This window comes from Pocillopora damicornis, chromosome 2 (assembly GCF_964200805.1).
Source record: "Pocillopora damicornis chromosome 2, jaPocDami1.2, whole genome shotgun sequence".
Taxonomy (NCBI): domain Eukaryota; kingdom Metazoa; phylum Cnidaria; class Anthozoa; order Scleractinia; family Pocilloporidae; genus Pocillopora; species Pocillopora damicornis.
This window is the reverse complement of record NC_142671.1, coordinates 36,651,747-36,672,534: the sequence shown is the minus strand read 5'-3', so window position 1 is coordinate 36,672,534 and position 20,788 is coordinate 36,651,747. Positions and strand designations below refer to the sequence as shown.

The following is a 20,788-nucleotide window of genomic DNA, read 5'->3' as shown; positions in this document are numbered from 1 at the left end:
AAGACAGCCATCAAAGTAGGCTAAGGTTCCAGTTTTGTGCGTTATAACACGGTTAACATATCGCAAGTATTGCATTCTCGTTTCGTACCAAGCACCCCTACATCTCGTCGAAGGAGCGCTGCTCCTCATGAAAGGGGCGCGGTGCTTGATGGCTATGTTGTAGAATGCGGCGGAGGGACTGGGGATAAAGCTGCTTTTTATTCGTTTTGATTTTTAAGGCGCCAAGCTCTGCATTTCTTCATGGAAAGTTGGAAGGACAAAAGAATATCTAACAACAGGTTGCTTGTTAGATATGCAAATATGCGCGTAAAGTCACGTTCAGTTTTATCCACTCCCTCTCCTGGCCTTGCGCACTTGAATCCTGAAAGTGTGGACACATCGTGCAATTAGTCACGAAACAAATCGCGTGATAAGTCACGCAATAGATCAAATGACATGTCACATGACAGATCACGTCTCAACTGAAGTCACAGCGAGAAATCGTTCTAAAACAAGTCGTTGTGATTCATTTTACCGCACAACTTGAACCAGTTTGAATTTGGGCTACTTGTTGCGGTGGCAAAATTCTACCAAAAAGACTGAAGAGATGTTTCACAAAATTTCTCCGATTTGCATGATGCAGAATTTTTGTCGCGACTTTTCCCAGCTTCTGTGGTGTCGAAGCCTTCAGATTTTATACCGGTATGGAATATGCCTAAAGACCTTCAAGCCGATTTGTTATAATAAAACAATAGAGCCTATGTTCGTGGGCATATAAATATGTTTTGGGCCTGACTCAGAGTCAATTTGACCCGAACTGCTAAGTGACTTTGAGAAGGACATAAAACATATTTATGCCCAAGAACACAAACTCTATTACTATTTGGAGAACAACAATCTCCATTTTTGCCCGCAAAATGCGCCACAATCTGCGACAAAATGATAATAATGGTTTCTTGCGCAAGAAATGGTCAAAATGATCTGAGAACGCAAGGGACCATGGGAAAAACAACTCCTCTTTCAGTCAGTGGACCCTTTCAATCACGCGCAAACTTGAGAAATGTTCTTGGTGCGAACCACAGCTGAAAGCACCAATCTTACTTTTTTATCGAGGCAAATGCAACCAGAAAAGAAAACAAAAGTGTATACGTCAAATAGAATTATTCATTATTTTTTATTCAAATTTTATTTGAGTACGGAAAAATGTTATGAATGACGTAGATAAATAAGGAGCGAATAATGTGTATGTGTACAGTAGATTTCACTCGATCACTTTACTGTTTGTATAAAAGCAAACCACTTAATAATTTGCTCCATGATTCTTTCTTTAAAAGTTATTATGGAAAAGTTTTTTTGGAACGATCAGTACATTTATGTACTTCGTTTTCCTCGTTAAAAAAAGGTGGCTTCTTACGAATCAATAACATCAAACATCGAGTCTTTCGAAAACACCTTAAAATTCAAATCATCTTATGAAAAACCGTTTTATTTCAAAACAGGACAAAAATTCATCGGGTGAGAAGAAAGAGTTTTGCCTGCGGAAAATACAAATAATTTGTAGAATAAATAAAAACATGCCTGAACCAAACTTGTTTCTATCACTTTGAGAACAACTCTGTATAATGATGAAACACTCACCTCAAACATCTCTGGAAATGAATATGATCAGAATTATTCGAAACAACGATGGAAAAGAATAGTTACCCTTACATTATTTTAGTTTTTTTAATTTTAATTAAAATAGTTTAACAGTTATCAAAATATCTTCAGTTCCACCCTGAGCTTGAGATTCAGAACCAAGTTTCATTACTAGTACGAACTTGATTTTGTAGTTCTCCCACGCGTTAAAAATTCTTCTTTAAATGGAAGTGATGAGTTACGCTCTTGCTTCTTTGCCTCCGTATCCGGAAATGCTCACGCGACCGTTTGTTTCCTGCGCCAGAACGTAGCTGTTTGCCCTCGCTGTTCGTGCAGGAATTTCACTATCCTCCCGAGATATACAAAAAGATCCCTGTTTCAAATCTGAGGGAAAGTTTCCAATTTCCAATGGAGTAGCTTTAGAATGCGGATGAGATTGAGAGAAAGAAAATCTCATTTGCTTCATTCCACATGAAATTAATATTTTTGCAAACGCGTGACGAAAATCGCGATTGCGATGAGTGTAAATGATTGGGTTCACCATAGATCCGCTGTAGTGCATCCACTTTGTAAAAGGCACCATTATAGCGTAATCAATTTTACACGTCTTGCAGTAAGTCGTCACAAGCAACATGACAAAGAATGGTAACCAAGCAACGACGAAAGCTCCAATAACTACTGCAAGAGTCACAGCGATGCGGATTTCCCGCGCAAGTGATCGCGACTGTCTCGCTCGTTCCCTCGTTTGCGCTATTTTATAAATCAAAGCGTACGCAATGAGGATAATAAACAGCGGCAGAAAGAAGCTCGCAGTGCTTACAAAAACAGGGTACCACCCAAGATACGATCCACTTATGTGACTGACGCTCGCGACCACAAGGGCATATGCCCAGGCAGCAGCAATGGTCATGCAAATAGTCTCGCGTGACAAGTTTCTATGGATAGTCGGTTGTGTGACGGAGATACAGCGCTCCAAGCTTATCATCACAAGGTTCATGATGGATGAAGTACCACAGATGATGTCATAAGTGATGTAAATTTTGTACGAAAGTGTATCTGTCTGAGAGTTAACTACAGTTCAGGAAAAAGAATAAGAAAAAATAATCAAGACATGAATATATGAAAAAGAGCCTATTTAACTAACTGTCAACGAAGGTATTACATTGTTTTTGCTTCCTAGCCCTGCAATCTATTTAAAAAAAGAAGATTCTCGTCCGTTCTCAACCAATACGCTGCAGAACTTTAGCCTATCATCCCTAGCCTCATTCGCAGCCGTTGTTTGCTCCCGTCACGCAACGCCTTCTCTGCGAGAGAAGAGGGAAAGCGATGCATGACAGACCAAAAACGGTCGCACAGGGGACTGGTAACGATTCTAGTTAGCTCTCGAGAGCGCTCTAAAGCGCTTCTTTGAGGTTTTGTTTGAGAACACTCAATTGAAAGTCGCTCAACAAAACCAACGCCTCTTCTCCGCTACATCCCACAATAGAGCGTATATGCAACGCAAATCAGTTTTTTTCGTGATATGGATTACGTGAGTAACTTTTTGTCCAGAAGTAAAATGTTTCAAAAGATTTCGCTTATTCGATGCTTTAATGCATCCAAGGTGTTAAACCATTTTTTTCGAGAAACATCCTCGATAGGCCGCCCTAGGGCGAGTTAAATATTCATGATTCCAGCTTTATTTCATTTTTGTTTTTTTGTTTTTTTGTTTTTCATTTTTATTTTAAACACTCAAAATCCTTGCTTTTTTAAGTGCCAACTGCTGCTTCTAAATTTTCCCATTAACGACGAATAGTTTTTTTAATTTTTGTCATTCACCTTTCCAATTATTTAGCCTCGTAAATTCACGTCGTTTGAATCATTAGTCTCTGTGGTTTTTCACTTTGGAACGTTTTCAAATCTGGCTGTTCGGTTTTGATGAAAATTTTGTGCGGTTTTCAATAAAACAAAAGAGCTTATCTTCGCAGGTATAAGTATGTTTTGGACCTGAATCAGGGTGGCGTTAGCCTGAACCGTCAAGTGAGTGTAAAACGAAAACTAAGAAGGTTCCAAAACGTATTTATAGCCTAGAACATGATCACTTTGGAAGGCTTTGAGAAAATAAATACCGAAAAAAAATGAGAGCAGATCAGTCTAATCTCTGGAATGTTAAAATTCTTTTTTCTTTTTTTTTTTTGCACTTCGAGTTACAACTGACCGACAACACGATTTGAAGATTGTTCCCTTTCTCACAACAACAAGGCATGCGTAGAAACCAGCGACCTCTTTCTTTCGCGTCAACACGCGTGGAGGCTGCGAAGCGCGCCGCGCACGAGCGAGGCTTCATGCAGCGTAAATCAAAGACTCTGGTATCATGTTAAAAGGGCAAATATGACCGTGCTTATTTCCTCAAACGTTATTTACTTATCTTCAATTTGTTGACCTCTGAAGCTTTGTTTTGATGGATGAAGCTGAAGTTTTGTTTTGAACACGATCAAGAGACTATCAGCTGATGTTTTTTTGTAGGACATATCTGTTTTCTTTACTTGAAGAAATGTCTTAAGACGTTACAAATTTGGCGTCGCTAGAGTAGACATCAACACTTAAATAAGGTTTTGATAATATTCTTTCGAGAACAATCGTAATATTAATATCTCTGAACACTTTCTGTGTTTAAATAGGCTTGGACAACTCGCGCCATCAAGTTTAACTCATTAGCGGAAACTTGATAAACACTTCAAATATTGTTGACAAGTTTGTAATGAGACGATACCTTTGTAAGATGCACGCAAAAACGTATCAGTTGACGCTGTTTGTTATTTAAGATCCAATCTTAAGTATAATTTATCGAAGGAGAACTTTCTAGCAATTGGTGAAGAAAGCAAAAAAAAAAAAAAACAAAAACAATTCATGGTAAGGAAACTGAATAAAAACCAAAGTTTATGCTCCCTAACATGCCGTACAAGATAAAAATAACAGTCTAGCTATACTGAAATAACGTGAGGATTAGCGCGTTTATGAGTATACCATTCAAAAACAGATCATACCACCTGTTTTCTACTTTACCTCTCTAAAATTGTTTTCAAGAGAAAATTTACTATCATTTTTGGATGGAACTTAAACATAGAAACACTTGAAGTGTTTCTCACCATTTGTTTCCCGAGACGTGTCTGAATTCGGAAATTTCTTACCACAGCTTCGTCGGAAATTAACAACTCGAGGGTTTTCTTTTTTACACCAGATAAGAAGCATATTCCTGGTATTTACAGAATTTAACGTAAATGGAGATACTTTGCGCTTGTTTACGCGATGAAGATCGACAAAGTGTCAATTACTTCATCAGCATTCTTTGTTAAAATTTGCGCTGTTGTTGCGTAAAGTAATTACAAATGGCAAACATATGCATACGTCACACGTCATGGTTTCTTCAGGTTAAATTTTCTGCTTCACTAATCTATTCAGTTCAGTCGTCTTCGTTCGTCATATTTCATAATTGCCGCTCTGATGTTTTTCTATATTACCAAACTGATATTCAGTAGTATCCTACAGAGTTGAAGGTAGACTAAAAGGTTTAAGAACTGTATCAAATTTCGTGACATGAGTCTCAACTGAAAAAAAAATAAATAAAATTTGCTGAGTCTTACCTAACCGGAAATACACCCAATACGGTACAGAAGCAAGTCCAACCATGATATCGGCCACCGCAAGCGAAACCAAATAGTAGTTTGTCTTTGTTCGGAGCTTACGATTCTTGTAAATCGCTGTACAGACAAGAGAATTTCCTGCCAAAATGATCAGACTTAACACCACGAAAAACAGCGACTCCACGATAAGCGATGCCCTCGTTGCATTCAGATAAGTGGTGGTGTTTGTCGGCATGGTAAGCGTTGCTTCGCGGGTCTCACCTTGAACAAAAGCAAACAATCATTTGAGCGCATAGCGGCTCTTTCTGAAACCGGTCTGGCTTATCTGCAATGTAATCTAAACATACTTGATAATCAAAATGTTTCCGATTTTCTTACCTTCAGTCACAATATAACAACATCATCTTACACCGCTACTGGTTTCTGGTCACGATTGGCATAAATGTTCCTCAGAAAAGGTAATATTTCTAGCTGAGCTAACGGCGACCAAATCTTGCGTCGTTCATTTAAATTCAGAGACAGAGAGAACAACAAGCCTCTGCATCTCTTTAGTTACGTGTAAAGTGATAAACAACTCGTGAAAACCAGTGTTGTTTACACGATCACACTAATCTCAATTGTTTTTGGTGGGCCGGTCACAACTAATTAACCTAAGTTATTTAAAGTGCTCTCGGTCACAAAAACTAGCCGTAAATCAGTTTAATTACGTTGTGTGCGTTTTGAACAACGTATTATTAAATTGAGTTTAGAAGACATTATCTCTTCAAAGTGTCTCCAGGACCTTACGAAAACGAACGACTAAAATTCATCTTCTAAGAATAACTTTAAATTTAGATTTGATCCGTGGGTAGTCTGTCTTTAATAAATTTCTGACAAGGTGAAGTCATCTCGGTAGAAAGTCACTTACATAGTCAATGAATGTTTTTGCAATCCAATGCATTTACTGCGGTCTGCAGTGATCAGTCTCCCGGACACTGAATTACCAGATTTGTCTACTAAAAACGTCCGATGTTTCACCAAATACATTGCAAAGGTGTAACGGTATTACTGCGTGACTTGACAGGTTTTCTGTACCTGACCAATCAGAATTGAGAACCGAAAACAATTAAACAAACAGGTCTTCGGTAAGCCATTCAAGACCCAATGAACCACATTGCCAAATTCATCAACATTCCCTCAAGGTGTTTGTTTTCGACGAAAACATTGAACTATTTTTACAACCCGCTGGTTCAAAATAAAATCAAAATACGTCCCACCTTAACGTCTTTAGGCACCATGCAGGGATCTTCATTAGCCTTCTTTTCTGTGAGAATTGTCCAGATGAATGAAAACTGAAATTACTAGTCAAAATAAGGTTGACAAAATGATAAATTTGCACGCAAATTGGATTCTACCGGTGGAGGCTTTTAAAAGCAGATCAAGAATTTAATGAAAGGTAAGGTTTCAAGCCTATGAAAGCAGATGTTTTCTTTTTTAGAATAAAATAAAACAAGATTATTGATTCGCATTATTGATTTCTTTCCCTATTGGCGGTCTGTTAATTGACGTCTGTTACTAAAGAGCGTGAAAAAATCAGTGCGCGTTGATTTGGTTTCAAAATTGGCTAAAGCCATCAACTAATCCTAAAGAAAAAAAAATCAAAGAAACCAAATTCGTGCATTGTTGGAGTTACCGGTTCCTTAAAGATACTTCCTACCTATCTAATTATTATATATATATATTTTTTTTTTTTGCAACGACTATTAAAAGAGATTTCAGCTCTTAGGAAAATCTGAAAGAACTCAGGAGATCGTCAAGACTTAGGGTCAAGACTATACACAAAATTTAAGCATTCAACGTTGTATTTTGTGGTATCGTGCTATTTACCAATTGTTTTACGCAGATCATACTCGTGCAGGTCCGCTCTCTCTTTTTTTATTCTGCGATTTTTGTCTACGGTGGGAAAACACGCCGAAGAAGAGTGTGCGGTGAAACAAGTTGCGGGATTTAGAAATGATACGGCAAACCTTTACTTTCGCTTACCGCTAGTGATGCTATACTGTTAGAAAAGAAAGGTGAGGATAAATTCTATATTTTTTTTTTTTAAAGAGACATTGTCCAACGTGACAAAATATGACGTTTAAATGTTTTTCTCAAAGAAGATAATTAGTAGAAATAGTTATTACACAGCTTTCTTGGTAGACCGTTCATTGGTTTATTTAGTAAACCAAATGATCCTACAAATTTATGAAAATGGCCATCGGCACGGGTGGGAAATCTCATCTATACAAGAAGAGCGTCGTATAAATCGAAAACCAAAGAATATCACGAGGAACCAATGAGAAATCAACGTAAAAACAAGCAAACTGCCTAAAGCGTCGCGAATGGTTTGAGTTTTGCATGTGATTGGTCGAGAGGGTTGTTGCAAATTTCTTAGACCAATCAACGCCCGAAGTAAGGGAAAACCAGTGCAATATTGGATGACTTTCGACTCTCAATTCTAAATTGCTCCATTTTCTTTGTTTACAGACCTTAAAATAGCTCAAGAGCGTTAATTTATGACTCATGGAAACGACTCAAGAAATAAAGGGGAAACAAGTTTGCCTTTTTTACGGAAAATGAAAGCTAAAGTCAAATAAACAAATGACAAAATTTCATCACAAAGATGATTTACGCGATGTAGCTTTGAATTATGAAATGTTAGCACTGGAGGCCATTTTTACAAAAAAATGGAATCGATCTGCTGAAATTTGGAAAATCAATTTGCAGGTGTAAGTAAATTTTAGTTTTTAGCTGAAGTTGGAAATTTCCTTTTGAATTAAAGCGTCAAAGATGCCCAAGTACAGAGCCGACAATAAATGAGTGATCTAAAAAGCGTCATAAAAGTATATACAAAATAAATGATCTGTTAACAGGAACTTAAAAAACGCTATCAAGATCAAATAAAAGCTTTAACTTCCAACATTTATTTCAGCAGATTTATGCGGAATTTCCACCCTGTATTTTAAAAAATTATTCGACTTTGAGAGATATTTCAGTTGAGCGCACATTTTATAGATCATTAGGTAAAAATTGAAGAGTAATTCACCATTAAAAATATTTCTCCTTTATGTGTTTTCATGTTCTAATGCAAGTCAGATGACTTTATGTATTTTTGTCCATGCATAAAATTAATGATGACACGTTTTTTGCTTTTTATCTTAGTTCAAATCTATTCTGAGATTTATTTTAGACAATTTTGTTTTTGCATATTCGCAGTGATTTTATTGCATAGATTTGTAATTCCAAAAGAATAAACATGTAACGCGGGTAAAATGCGTAACTTGTGCTATTGACTGTATGCAGGTTGTTTTCAACTCATGTCTGCAGTAATTGCTTTTTTGGAAAAAACGAAAATGGTTTTCCGTGATTTTTGAAATCAACTGAAATCAACATAGGGTTTTAACCTGCTTCGAATGATGAATTATTTCTGGGATTTCGGCTCACGTACAGTTAAAGTTTTTCTTAATAATAGCATTTAAATTTTACATCAACATTAAGTCCAAAATTGCTTATTCAATTTCATGAATAAGTTGACAAAAAATCGTTGGCAAAAAAACAAAAAAAAAGATGGGGAAGGTTATTCCCAGTGAAAGAAAAAAAGTGCAGCAAGATCTTGGGGTAAATACTCTGTTCTTATTCAGTTGAATGTCAATCCGATGAAGCAAAGTAAAATTGATGAAAGCTAGAAAATTCAGCATTCATCTCCATATTAACGATTCTTGACAGCACTTTAGACAGGACTCGATCAAAGAAAAAGCTTTTTAGCATTTACTTTCACCCCACGGGCAACAAAGGAAAATATTTATAGCAACTGTACACGTAGTTGAGAGGGCCAGTCATATTTCTTACAAAGAAACTGAATCCATCTTTTGAAGCAGGCATACAAACATTTTTTTTTTTCTCAGCACGAATTTTTGGGTATAGAACAACATAGAAGTCTTCAATTGCATAAGAACAGCATTTGGAATAAGCAGTGTTGTTCTTATGTAACATTTATTAACACAAGACTTCTTTCAGTCTGTATGTAAAAATAGAAAACGAAATATTTATCCACTTACCAATTGACGCAAAGCCAATGAAGTTCCTGCGGAAAGCTTCGTTAGCTATAGAGTATCTCTTCTTTCGGAGTGAGTTTCAAAACACACAGACCTAAAACCACAATGACAAAGAGTTTGCGAGGCAGGTGTGATTAATTTGTGTCCTGAAAATGAGAAAAAAATGATGCGTGGATCAAATAAAGGGATTCTGTTAGATAATCGTTCGCTTTTCATACGTGCGTTTCCAATTTGTACGTCATCACAAAAGCATTAATACAGTCTTTACGTTCGAGAAGAGCATGTTAGTCATTAATATCTCTTTAAATGCAGTTTTTTTTGCTTTTCGTTGGCGTCGCTGTCAAACAAGGCCTTGTTGAATTAAACAGGTTAACATTACGCTCGTCAAGGCAGATATTTAAGGAAAGAGCACACTACCTAAAATTATAAGCAAATGTATCGTAGCAAGGAGTAATTTTAGAAATCATATCTTAACTCTTAGCACAAAAATACAGAATTGAAAAAATAAAACCTGCCTCAGCGATGTTTTGCGATTTTCTTTTACACTTTACACCTGGAGTTGATTCGAACCTGGAACGCTTGTTGAAAAGTTTTCCGTGAAAAATGACAAGTTGCTTTCACCATAACCAAACCGCACTGCTCAAAAATTTCGAAATTATCCAGTCATCATATAGTTATTACAAGATCAACCCTTTATTCCTTCTTTTCAAAACCAAGAGTAAGCTGCTTTTATTATCATATATCTTCCTGTAATTCAAAACTCGATCTCGATTGCACATCTTTTATTAACAGTCTTCTAGAATCAATCTCAGCCGCCGGTTTTGTTTCAAATTTTAAATTGCCACATGACTGAGGACGATGTTTCAAAGCACTTCCTTTCATCGCTTTAGATTTTACTTAATCGCTGCAGTTTATTCTTATGCAATGTTTTAATTGATTGAGAGCTTGACGTATATTCTGGTGTCTCTTAACCTCTTTATTTTCGATGTGATTATGAATATATAAAAATTAATTTTGCATATTTAGAAAGACCTACAAAATGCGCCCTCAACACATGGAGGTACTGAAAGTTTCATTATTTCTATCTAAAAAAATTACGCCATCCACATTGCTGATCCTAGCGGTATGCAGGACGCGTGTCATATGAACTTCGTGATAGACTTCGCTCACCGTAGAGTCTCTGTGGCTCAGTGGTAGAGCATCGGAGCATAAATCCGAAGGTCTGAGATTCGATTCCTCGTGGGGATCAGAATTTTTTATTTGTCTCACGCTCGTGACAAGACGAAAAAAACATCTTTCTTACAAGTATATTGTTCCGCCCTCTAGATAATCTGATTGACCCGCAGCATTAAGTCATATTACCTTGGCAGTTTTCCTGAAACTTTTTATTTATCTTCCTGGGTGGAGAGAGGCCTGGGTGGAGTGAGAGAAATAGACCAGTCACTATTCATCGCCTACGGTTGGAAGGTTTTTTTTTTGGGGGGGGGGGGGGGCGGGGGTGGGGAATCACATGGTTTTTAGGAGAAGCGGAGCGGGATCAGTCGCCAACAGAGTATTAAGGGCCGGGGGACTATAGGAAATTAACTGTCAATTAACCGCCAATGAGATGGGATCATTAAGAATATTACAGATTACTATAGTGGAATCAGGTGAATTTTATACCAACATACCACGGTCACACAGCTGACGGAGGAACCAATTTCTTTGCCTTATTTTCAGCAATGTACTCACTTGTGATCACAGTGCATTATGGGAATGAAAATTCTCACGCTATTAAATTTGATTACACGAAATTAGTGGCTATTTTACACATATATCAAACAATTCTTCGTCGAAAGCGAAGAGAATATTGTTGAATAACCCCCGCGACGAAGTCGCAGGGATTATTCAACAATGTTCTCTGAGCCTGACGTGAATAATTGTTTTGGTATAATTGCTCAGGTGCTTTCGAATGCCGTTGGAAATTCTGTAAATAAAGAAAGCATTGCGCATGTTTTGATACAACTGTGTCGATAACTCGTATCAAGATAAGGAAGGAATTTTTAGCATAATTATTTTATTCACTCAGCAAAACCTTTATATCTCAGTTGCTTTTGAAAAAAGTTCCGCTAAACTCAGAAGCAACCTTTGAGCTCTTCGCAATTGAATTGTCTTCTATTGTGTTTATCAGTTCCACGAAAACATTGACAAAACGCGAGGCAGCCATTTTGAAAGTTGGCGCTCTTGGTATAATCACCGCGCGCAAGGTGATTAAGGCAATCCTCGAACAATCAGAGCGTTCGCATCTCCATAATCAACCTCACCATTAAAAATAAATGTGTGTTTGTATATATATATATATATATATATATATATATATATGTATATATATATGTATATATATATGTATATATATATATGTATGTATATATATATATATATATGAATAAGTGGTTTATCATCACTATTTATTTATTCATGTAGTTGCCTAATAAAAAATGTGGTACCTGTATGCTCAATAGTCAATTAGTGAGCCCATAACATACAACAACTCGACTAACGAGTGGGGTTGAATATTCTGCGAAAGCGCGGGTCAGATAAAAATCCAGTCCTCTAGAGAGGATAAGAACATGTTTAAAATGTGCGGAATAGTTTGTAATGGTGTTTTAATATATTAGCTTTCCTGGAACAAATCTAGCAGCTGTTTTCAGACCGTCCAGTTCCCAGCCATCTTTCATTGTCAAGTACGAAAATGGAAACCTTAACCTTTTTTATTCAACCTCAACCTTTTTTATCCATCACAGAGATATTGTATGATTTCTGTTCTTAAAAAAGACATCTTTTCTTATCCAATCGCTCTAATAGAAATTAAAGGTGTGACGAGGCAGTTGCGTAAAAAGATGTCCAGGTTAGTCTAATGTGAACTTTGTTTCGTCCTTGCGCGAAAAAGAGGTACCGTAGTGATTCAGTAATTTATCTACTTGAAGCGCAATATTCAGTCTCTCTGTTCCTCAGAAAGAGTTACATCCGGTTTTACTTTGATTTGTGTTTCGGAAGAATGGCGAATAAGCAGATAACATTGATTCTCCTTGTTGGTAGCGTTGGGAAATTTAGGCTCAAGCTCAAGTGAGCCCATCCAGGAAAGATCGATTTACTTATTTTTTTTTTCGCTGGCTTTGTTGTATTTTAAAAAGAGCTGGCTCTCACATCCGTCAATATCAATGTCGAACTCCAATTATTCAAACATCTGCTTATAGTCCATGAACAGAGAGCAGTCAATTCATTTGATTTATGTTTTCATTATGTACCATTTACTTCGCTGTTGTTCAGTGAATCTAATATTCACCTCCTCAAGAATATTCATCGCTGAAACTCTACAGTATAACATCTACGTCTTAAAGAAAAACATTAAAAAATCGCACAGACATCACTCGTTTGTGAAGAAACCACAATATGTTTTGTGTGTATGTGGGAAAGTTTTCGTCCTTTCACACTGAAGAACTCATTAGAGCTGACAAAAGAAATATGCATTTTTCGATATTTCGACCTCATACATCCTGTTGTAGGGTCCTAAATCAGTACTAGCAACAACTACCACTATAATATATATAAGCAGAGTTTCGCGAGAAATCTCAATATGTCTTTTTCCTCCTTGATTATATCAAAGTTTAGCGGTGAAATCCTATATTTCACTCAGCTCTTCTTTCACTGACTTTGTTACTAACCTTCTGTGTTCAGTCAAATACATTGACGTTTACTGACTGCATTTGATTTTCGGTCTCCACCGATGTTTGTAAATCTACTGATTATGTTTACATCTTGATCCTGAAAACAAAGGGTTTGTGAACAACTTTGACAAACCGCATATGCAGATTTAGTAATCTATGTCCATTGTTACCTTTTTCTCTGACAACATACATTAGCTTCTACTGCGCGACAAAACAATGCCTACGATCGCCATTGACTAATACGTTGAATGTAATCGCAGCTGACAATGGAAAGGAAATAATATATGTTATGCGCGTTACACTCTTGTCTAATTGAGGATGATTATAACTTTTCTGTCGCGTAGCATGCACAAATGTCAAGCCAACTTTCTCTATTCGATTGACGCGCACTTTCCATGCATAATTCCCACAAGACGCTTTCGACTTTGCTGATTCTGGCGTAAAACAGGACACTTGCCAAAGATGAATCTAGTATGGCACAGCTTACCCAAAATTTATCTGTAGCTCAATTGGTAGAGCATTTGAAGAAAATAAACACTGTATAGAAAGTCGTAGAGTTATTTGAAATTGGCATGCGCGTCGCATCATGTGCACCATAATTACACCTAAGCGCGACCGAAAATAACATGCCATTTTGAGTAAAGATGGTAGAAACCGCGGCACAATTGTAAGAACACAATCAAATCGATAGAGAAAATTGCTCGAGAAGCTGGAATAAAATGCTTCTTCGTCTTGTGACAAGCGTGGGACAAAGAACAAAAATTTTCGCCTAGAAGTATCAGTTTCAAACAAAATGAAATGGTGCTGAACAAGCAGATGTCTCTCCAGATTCACACCAGCTCAGTCAATTGAGCTTTAGATTCACCATTATCACTGGTGAGCGATTAACATTACATCGACGTTCAAATTCTAGCAATAATATTTGTCCAATAAGCCATGAGTCTCCACTGAACACATAAGCTAAGTACTTAACAGAGGTAAGGTTTGTATCGACTTTTTTAGCATATTTCGGAATATCAGTCTTCCACTTAATAAATATTATCTTTTGCAAAAAATGCCTTGTGGTGTTCCGTAAGTTCAGTGTCATGGATGGTTGGATTAGAAGTCAATTTAGGCAAAATCCCAGAAATTTCATGGCTGTACTGTTTGTGCGTTGTCACTCGACGGAAGTAAATAACATTAAGCACAGGAACCTTTTCAAAACCGAGTTCGACGCTTGTGTTATACCTTAAGGGCGGAGTTTTTCGCCTTTCGACTTTTGGTCTTATAGCACGGATTACGCGGCGCCGTTCATGGATGAAGGAAAACCATGATCCGTAACTTACAGTACGAACAGAAAAAGAGAAGGTTGGAAGATGGTTACTGTCTCTCTCTGTCTCGCAAAAAAATCGTTGTTCAGCCATTAGCACAATTCGTAGACAACAAAAGAATTCAACTTTCGTCTGCCCTCTAATCTTGAGAAGAACCAGGGGCAACCATTGAAAGACCTTGGCAACATAAACAACCTAAAATTCAGCGCTCCCACGAAATGAGCAATAAAATATATTACTATGAAAATATAAACCAAGTATTAAAATTAAAATTGCCTGAAACCTTGTTTTTTTTTTATTATTAAACATCGGTCTGATTTCTAAAGGGCATTTTTAACATCAAGAAATGTCAAGAAACATTGCCATACTCTGATATGCCAATCAGGGTGTTTGCTTTCGTATTGTCAACAATATGCAAATTCAGCATTTGATTTCTGAGTCGGCTTTCACAAACAGTTGATTTCGAGGAAAAAGCGTGTTCTTTATATCTGTCTTAGATATGTTTCCACAGTCATCAACTGGAAGATTATTACGGATTAATTTTTGCTGATATCGGTTTCGTTAATATAGACACTTTGCGTGCTTAACAATCAGGAACAAGTAAAATTTAGAAACTATTTTAAACTAGTGTATAAAATCAAATTCACCAGTTTGTTGACTCTGAACGATGATAGTTATAGAGCTTAAAAAGGCTTTCAATCTTGACAGAATTTTAAAGTTTTTTGTCCGGCGTCGAGCCTTTATGGGCATCACAACCAGACGAAAGCTTTGTGCTTGCAGAGAGGCGTTGAAGAAAGAAAGGACTTTGCAGGTTACTCTGTTCTTCGGGAGTTTTAACTGGTCAATTAAGATGAGTTTTTATCAAGTTATGATAACCTCCTTACCTCAATAAACTGACTGTGGTTTCTCACACGAATGACAAGGTCTCATTCAGCTTTAGGTATTTCACGGTTTCCGGTTCAGGTTCTAAAAATTTTTTTCAAAGGAGGTACTGCTCTAGTGGCCGAAACATTTTCGTGACGGTTAAGGAAAATGTTATTGACGTATGGTGATATTCCTTTTCTACGTTTGTTCCCTTCAATATTCCAAATATGGTAGACTGTTTTTGGAATCACGTGAACAGTTGGGTAAAATAACATGTATTTTCATCCAAATAAGGTTTAATGAAAATAAACACGCAGATATCTCCCACAAGTAGTTCTTAAAAAGTCTTAATAGGGTGGTACCTCCGGCTGACGGTCAATGGCCAGAAATAAACCGTTAAGACTTACGTTAAATAGCTACATTTTTAAATTATTTGAAGACTGAGGGTAAAGCAGCACAACACGACATCACGCTAAATCATGGTGGCTAATTCAACTTCAATTTTCATTAAAATATGGGATTTCTCATAATTTAATGACGCATTTCATTTTATCTAAATAGAATCTTTAGCGATAAAACTATATACTTCCTACATAACTGTTTCCTTATTTGTAAAGAAGACGGAAAAGATTCTCTGCATAAATACATTTTGTAAATAAAAAAAGCTGATTTTTTCTTTCACTTTGTATGCCATGAAACCCGTTTGGATTTTGATAACAAATGTCCGAGAATTGTGACTGTTAACATTAGCTAACTTTCTTAAAGGGAATGTAATGGAAAAAATTAGGTAGGATGATAAAAAAATTTTTTTTTGGAGGGCTGACCGTTGAATAACTCAGTGATACTCGCTTTAGGAAAAATGTTAGAACTGCAGACTGGTAAGGGTAAAGGAATCCTTGCACTTACATCAATAGGCTTTGCAAGGGAGTTTTTACGGTAAATTTACATCACCCTTAAATCCACATCTGGCTACACTTTTGAGCTTTCCTAGATCCCTGAGGCAATTGCATAATCAGAGCGGGTTATATAACAGTGTTGTTAGCTCGCTTCGGCTCTGTGATTGGTCAGATACCAAACTAGAACCGATAACAGCTTCCGGTAATTTACATAAACATTATTTTGAGTTATTCAGCTGTGTTCTAATTGGCCATTGCGACTGCTTTGGTTTCGGTGGAATGAAACGCAACCATACAGAGCTTGTTATGTCGCTTTACAGACGGGTTACCTTCTCCCACCCTCAACATGCAAAAATTGGGTTTCTCTTTTCATAGAGGTACTCTTAGCTTTTTATGATTGAATTAAAATTATTTTCACTCTTCAGTTGTACTTTGATGCGTATTAATCAGCGCCTAGTTGTTCAAAGAGCGAATAACGATATCCACTAAACGGTGAATAGAGATCTATCCAGTGGTTGGCGACATTCCATCCACAGTCGACCAGGGGCCTGATCATGATCCACAGACCAATTTTCAACTGAGTCGGAAGTAATCTCGGAATGCTTAGGTTATGCTCTACTTCGCTCAATAATTGGTCTGGGAAACTCGCGTTAAAATCTCAATAAATTGAGGCGAAACTTATTGGCTTGTTTTCCTTTGATTTTTCCTTAGCGCACTGTGATGTTCAACTTTGATATGATTGGTTGTGATAACTTAGGCTTTGGATTTTCGACATTCAATAGAAATACCCTCTACCATATCACATTAGGTAAAGTTTTTTTTCTACGTTATGAATCAGTCTTGTTCACATTTGAAGCGAAAAATAAGTCGTATAACTTCAAATGTACAAAGTCGGCCACAAAGTTACTCGAAAAGCACATAAAAAGAATTGCGGTCCAACTGTTTGTTATTTTGTTGTCTGAGAAGTTTTTGTTGTAAAAATTGAGGAAATTTTTCCAAGGTTACGTCGCCTCAGTATACTGGGAAAATAATCAAAATAATAAGAAAACTTTTCCAGTCGTATTTGCCTTGAAAACTGCGCTTTTTAATCTTATCGATTGTCACAAAATTGACTTAGACTTTTAACATCAGTCAGCTACTTGACATAAGGTACTCCGACTTGCCTCGCGATGATAGATTGTATTTTTTTATTAGACAGGGAGAGTTTTTTCTTAATTTGAATTGAATTTCAACTACTTTTAAGCTGTCAGTGTGTGTCCTAATCCCCGACAGATGCACTTTACAGATGGCAGAGTCTATTTGTAGATACCTAAAATTCAGAAATAGATTTCAAAAAGGCGCACAGACAAAAACCTCTTTATAATTTGATTCGCATTTTCCCCCGACTATATTCACGTGGCACTCTTTAAACTATCCCAACGTGCGCAAGGAAATCGACTATTCACAGAAATGAAGTTTGATCCATTGCGGACAAAACAATGTTTAATGTACCGCGGCATAAATTCAGTGCAAACAATAAGCGAGCTTTATGTGTCTCTTTGTTAGGTGAGAGATGAATCATTTTGCCGACAACTGGAATATAAAAGATCTTAACAGAATCTTGTTCAGATTAACATAGGCAACTAAACACCCCATGAAGTTTGAAAATAATTTCATCACTTAATGTTGTATGATAATGCGACAGTGCACTCAACTAAGTCTGGAAAAACAAAACTGTTCAAATTTCTTTGTAATCACTTCCCTACATTTTCGCGTCGCAGAAGATCAATAGAAATAAAGACGGAAAGGAAAATTACATTTTGTAGATATTTTTTCGTTGAATCAGCTAGTACCGTGCAGAAATTTACGCGCCTTTGACGAAGATAACAAACATATACAAACGCAATGCAAGAACCTTTTCACAAAATAGCCCCTATTTTGTGCAGGCACAACTCATTTCAAAACAACAGCGCGTACATAACCTTTAAATCATATTTACAACGGAAACAGCATGTGGTAAGAAGTTTTCGTATCAATTAGGAAGGTTAGTTGAGTGTATATAAAAGTATATTTTGGGTTTTATCGTGAAAATCGTGAAATTTGTGTCTATTGGCTATACTCGAAATCTTCGTTAATATACATAGCATTTCTCAACTGAATTATTAATATCTCGCCATCAACACAAAGTAAAACTAATTTTAAATAACACAGAAATTCACGAACTGGTTCCTCTTTTGGTGAATAAATACATATTTAAAAATTTCTTCTCCAAAGTTTTTTTTCTTAAATCTTTTCAAATAGAAATTATTCTGGAATCTATTTTAAATGCGATGCAGGCTTTCCTGTGTTATGCCAAAGGCGACAATTGTTATTCAACACGTTGCATAATGTCTGAAAATTCTCAAATCGCCGCCTGGGATGGTTTCCGTGTTGGTTAAAGAAAAAGAATAACTGTACGTAATAACTGTAAGAAGAACTACTTACTTGTTCTGGAAGGGGCACAAAGGCATTTGGTGTACACTGGTGATGCTAAATTTGGAATTGTCTGTTTTAAGTCTTATGCGCAACATAGAGAGAAACCTTGAACAGAGACTGAATCCGTCCTGTTCAGAGATTAACCAGATTTAATCATATGCTAGCAGAATTCCCGTATGTTGTTTGGTTATTGTAATTTGACTTTCTCAGAAAATATAAACATTTGAATTTCTAAATAGCAATTCATAACTAGAATGGATGGTTTTGATCGCACGGAATTTTTTTTTCACTTTACGCTGTAAAGTTAGCCTGGATATTATTTTTGTGGAAATTTATTCCAGCGAAACACTTGAATGGTAGTTTTGAAGAGATAAACAGTCTTAAAACACTGAAATAAAATTAAAAAAATTAAAGTCTTATAAATACCATTGGAAATATTTTGCTTTTTTTGCTGTTGCATATTTGACCTAAAGTTATTTGTTAAGTTTTGACTTTTGCAAAAGTATACCTTTTCGCTTAAAAGTGTCTTGCGTGTACAAAATCTACAGCTCTTTGCCTTAATCCTAATTTATACTTTTGTATGTATGCAAATTCAGCATCACATTCCCTTCAAAGGTGTATTCAATGATTAGTTGTTACTGAAACAATGAAATTTTTGTTGTAAAATCTTACATTTTAGGGCTGCGTATGCAAAAAAAAAAAAAAATTGGTACGTTGGAGATTTGCAAGGTGGATTATTTCGGTATCAAATGATATCACAATTCTTTCTTGTGATTGGTTGACTCAAAGCCTTTAATCGTCTGAATCTTTCAAACCATATCTAGGTGTTGGTATTTATGTTCTTCGAATGCAATTACTTTTTCAAGGATAAGTGGCTTAATTATGAATAGTGCTTGACTCGTTAGAACAAGCTTTAGTCGTAAGTAAGTCTTCTAGAGAGTCCACCATCTTTTGATTGGTAGATAAAGGTTAATTTTTATCCTTATACTTTAGACCGTCTGAGACTTCGTCGCACGACGACGAATCCCGGATGATGACGTTTTAAATGTTCCTTTCCGACCGTCGGCAACGGAAGGAATTTTTCAAAGAAGTCCTCTGCATGGACGATATGCATGGAAACGTCCAAAAATCAATGTTTTGGAGTAATGGTGCCGGAATACTGCCCTCTGTGCAACGGAAATCCGGAGATGATCGCCTTGATTTATGAAAAACAGATGAGGTGGCATTCACACTGAGAATAATGAATTCCCTCTTCCAGTTTCCGATTCATCCTTTGCTGTTAAAGACAACACGCTACATAAAATGAATACCTTGCTCTAAAGTAAACTGCGTGCAGGGATATCCAAAGCCGAGCAGGGAAAATATCAGTCAAACTGTTGCTTTTTTCTTGCATGTTCCAGGCTCTGTGTTCAAATTTTTCCCTCTCGAGATGCTCCTACTACGTGATCGCTAATTATAATGAAGCTATCTTTCTTCCTTTTAATTTTATTCATGTAAAAGAAAACCATTTTGATTACATTAAAAAGCCCTTAGGGGGCTTGCCTTAGAATTTTCAACGTTCAAGAGTATAGAGAGAGGTACTTCCTCAAGTGAGCTCTAAGAGGAGATTGTACCTACGGAAATACCTAGTACGCGCGTATATCATAAGCACTGTTACAAACCCCGCGGATTTCTCGTATGCATTTGATACGTCACATAACACATCAGAAATGTCTACATCGCTTGGCAAACCATTTTACTCCATAAACAAGTGTATTCACCGCGATGACTGACCGCCATCTTTTTTACAATATTTCACTGAGTTTATCCCTTTGCTAACCCAAATAATGAACAATAAATACAGGAAATCATGGCTTAATGGAAACCGTAACCTCCCTATAAAGCACGTGTTTTTTCCGTGCAATATAAGCAATATAACTCTTAGACTTCTTGTAAAGGATCGTGTGCCTTAATATCTCAATAACCAATATTCAGCCCACAAGAAAGATGTCCTTTTTTTTTGTTAAATATGAAATTAAACATTGTTCTTAATCTGTTCAAAATAAAAATTAAGTTTAATGCCGACTTAAAAGAAGTTTATGTCTGCCCACCTAAAAGCAGAACTGAGAATGATTGAAACAAATGCATGGTCCATTTTTCTCACTGACCCAAAGATCTCAAAATATCTAGGCATTACAATTTACAATCATCACCCAGAAAACTTCAGACAAATTTAAACCTCATAATCTTTCTATATCTATT

At 36.5% G+C, this 20,788-nt stretch overlaps 1 protein-coding gene and 2 long non-coding RNA genes across 23 annotated transcripts; 2 read left to right on the top strand and 1 right to left on the bottom strand.

The window, feature by feature from the left end:
- Positions 1-1,134: 1,134 nt before the first annotated feature.
- LOC113685569 (putative G protein-coupled receptor No18) lies at positions 1,135-18,693 on the bottom strand. Of its 21 annotated transcripts, none has more exons than XM_089196002.1 (6): positions 18,557-18,685; positions 10,679-10,729; positions 9,320-9,462; positions 5,619-6,580; positions 5,241-5,501; positions 1,135-2,688 (listed from the first exon to the last, which is right to left on the bottom strand). In XM_089196002.1, exons 5-6 carry the CDS (start codon positions 5,473-5,475, stop codon positions 1,856-1,858), a joined length of 1,068 nt encoding a protein of 355 aa, XP_089052128.1. In that variant the 5' UTR covers positions 5,476-5,501; positions 5,619-6,580; positions 9,320-9,462; positions 10,679-10,729; positions 18,557-18,685; the 3' UTR covers positions 1,135-1,855. The 21 variants fall into 21 exon arrangements, with proteins under 21 accessions (XP_089052128.1, XP_089052134.1, XP_027058898.2 ...); XM_089196008.1 differs by having other exon boundaries at positions 6,148-6,580; XM_027203097.2 differs by having other exon boundaries at positions 6,497-6,580.
- Positions 7,158-8,528, top strand: LOC149051111 (uncharacterized). The gene is made up of 2 exons (XR_016183556.1): positions 7,158-7,294; positions 7,749-8,528. It is a non-coding gene; the product is annotated as an uncharacterized LOC149051111 (long non-coding RNA).
- On the top strand, positions 15,683-20,096 carry LOC149051110 (uncharacterized). The gene is made up of 2 exons (XR_016183555.1): positions 15,683-18,116; positions 19,541-20,096. It is a non-coding gene; the product is annotated as an uncharacterized LOC149051110 (long non-coding RNA).
- The last annotated feature ends 692 nt before the right edge of the window (positions 20,097-20,788 follow it).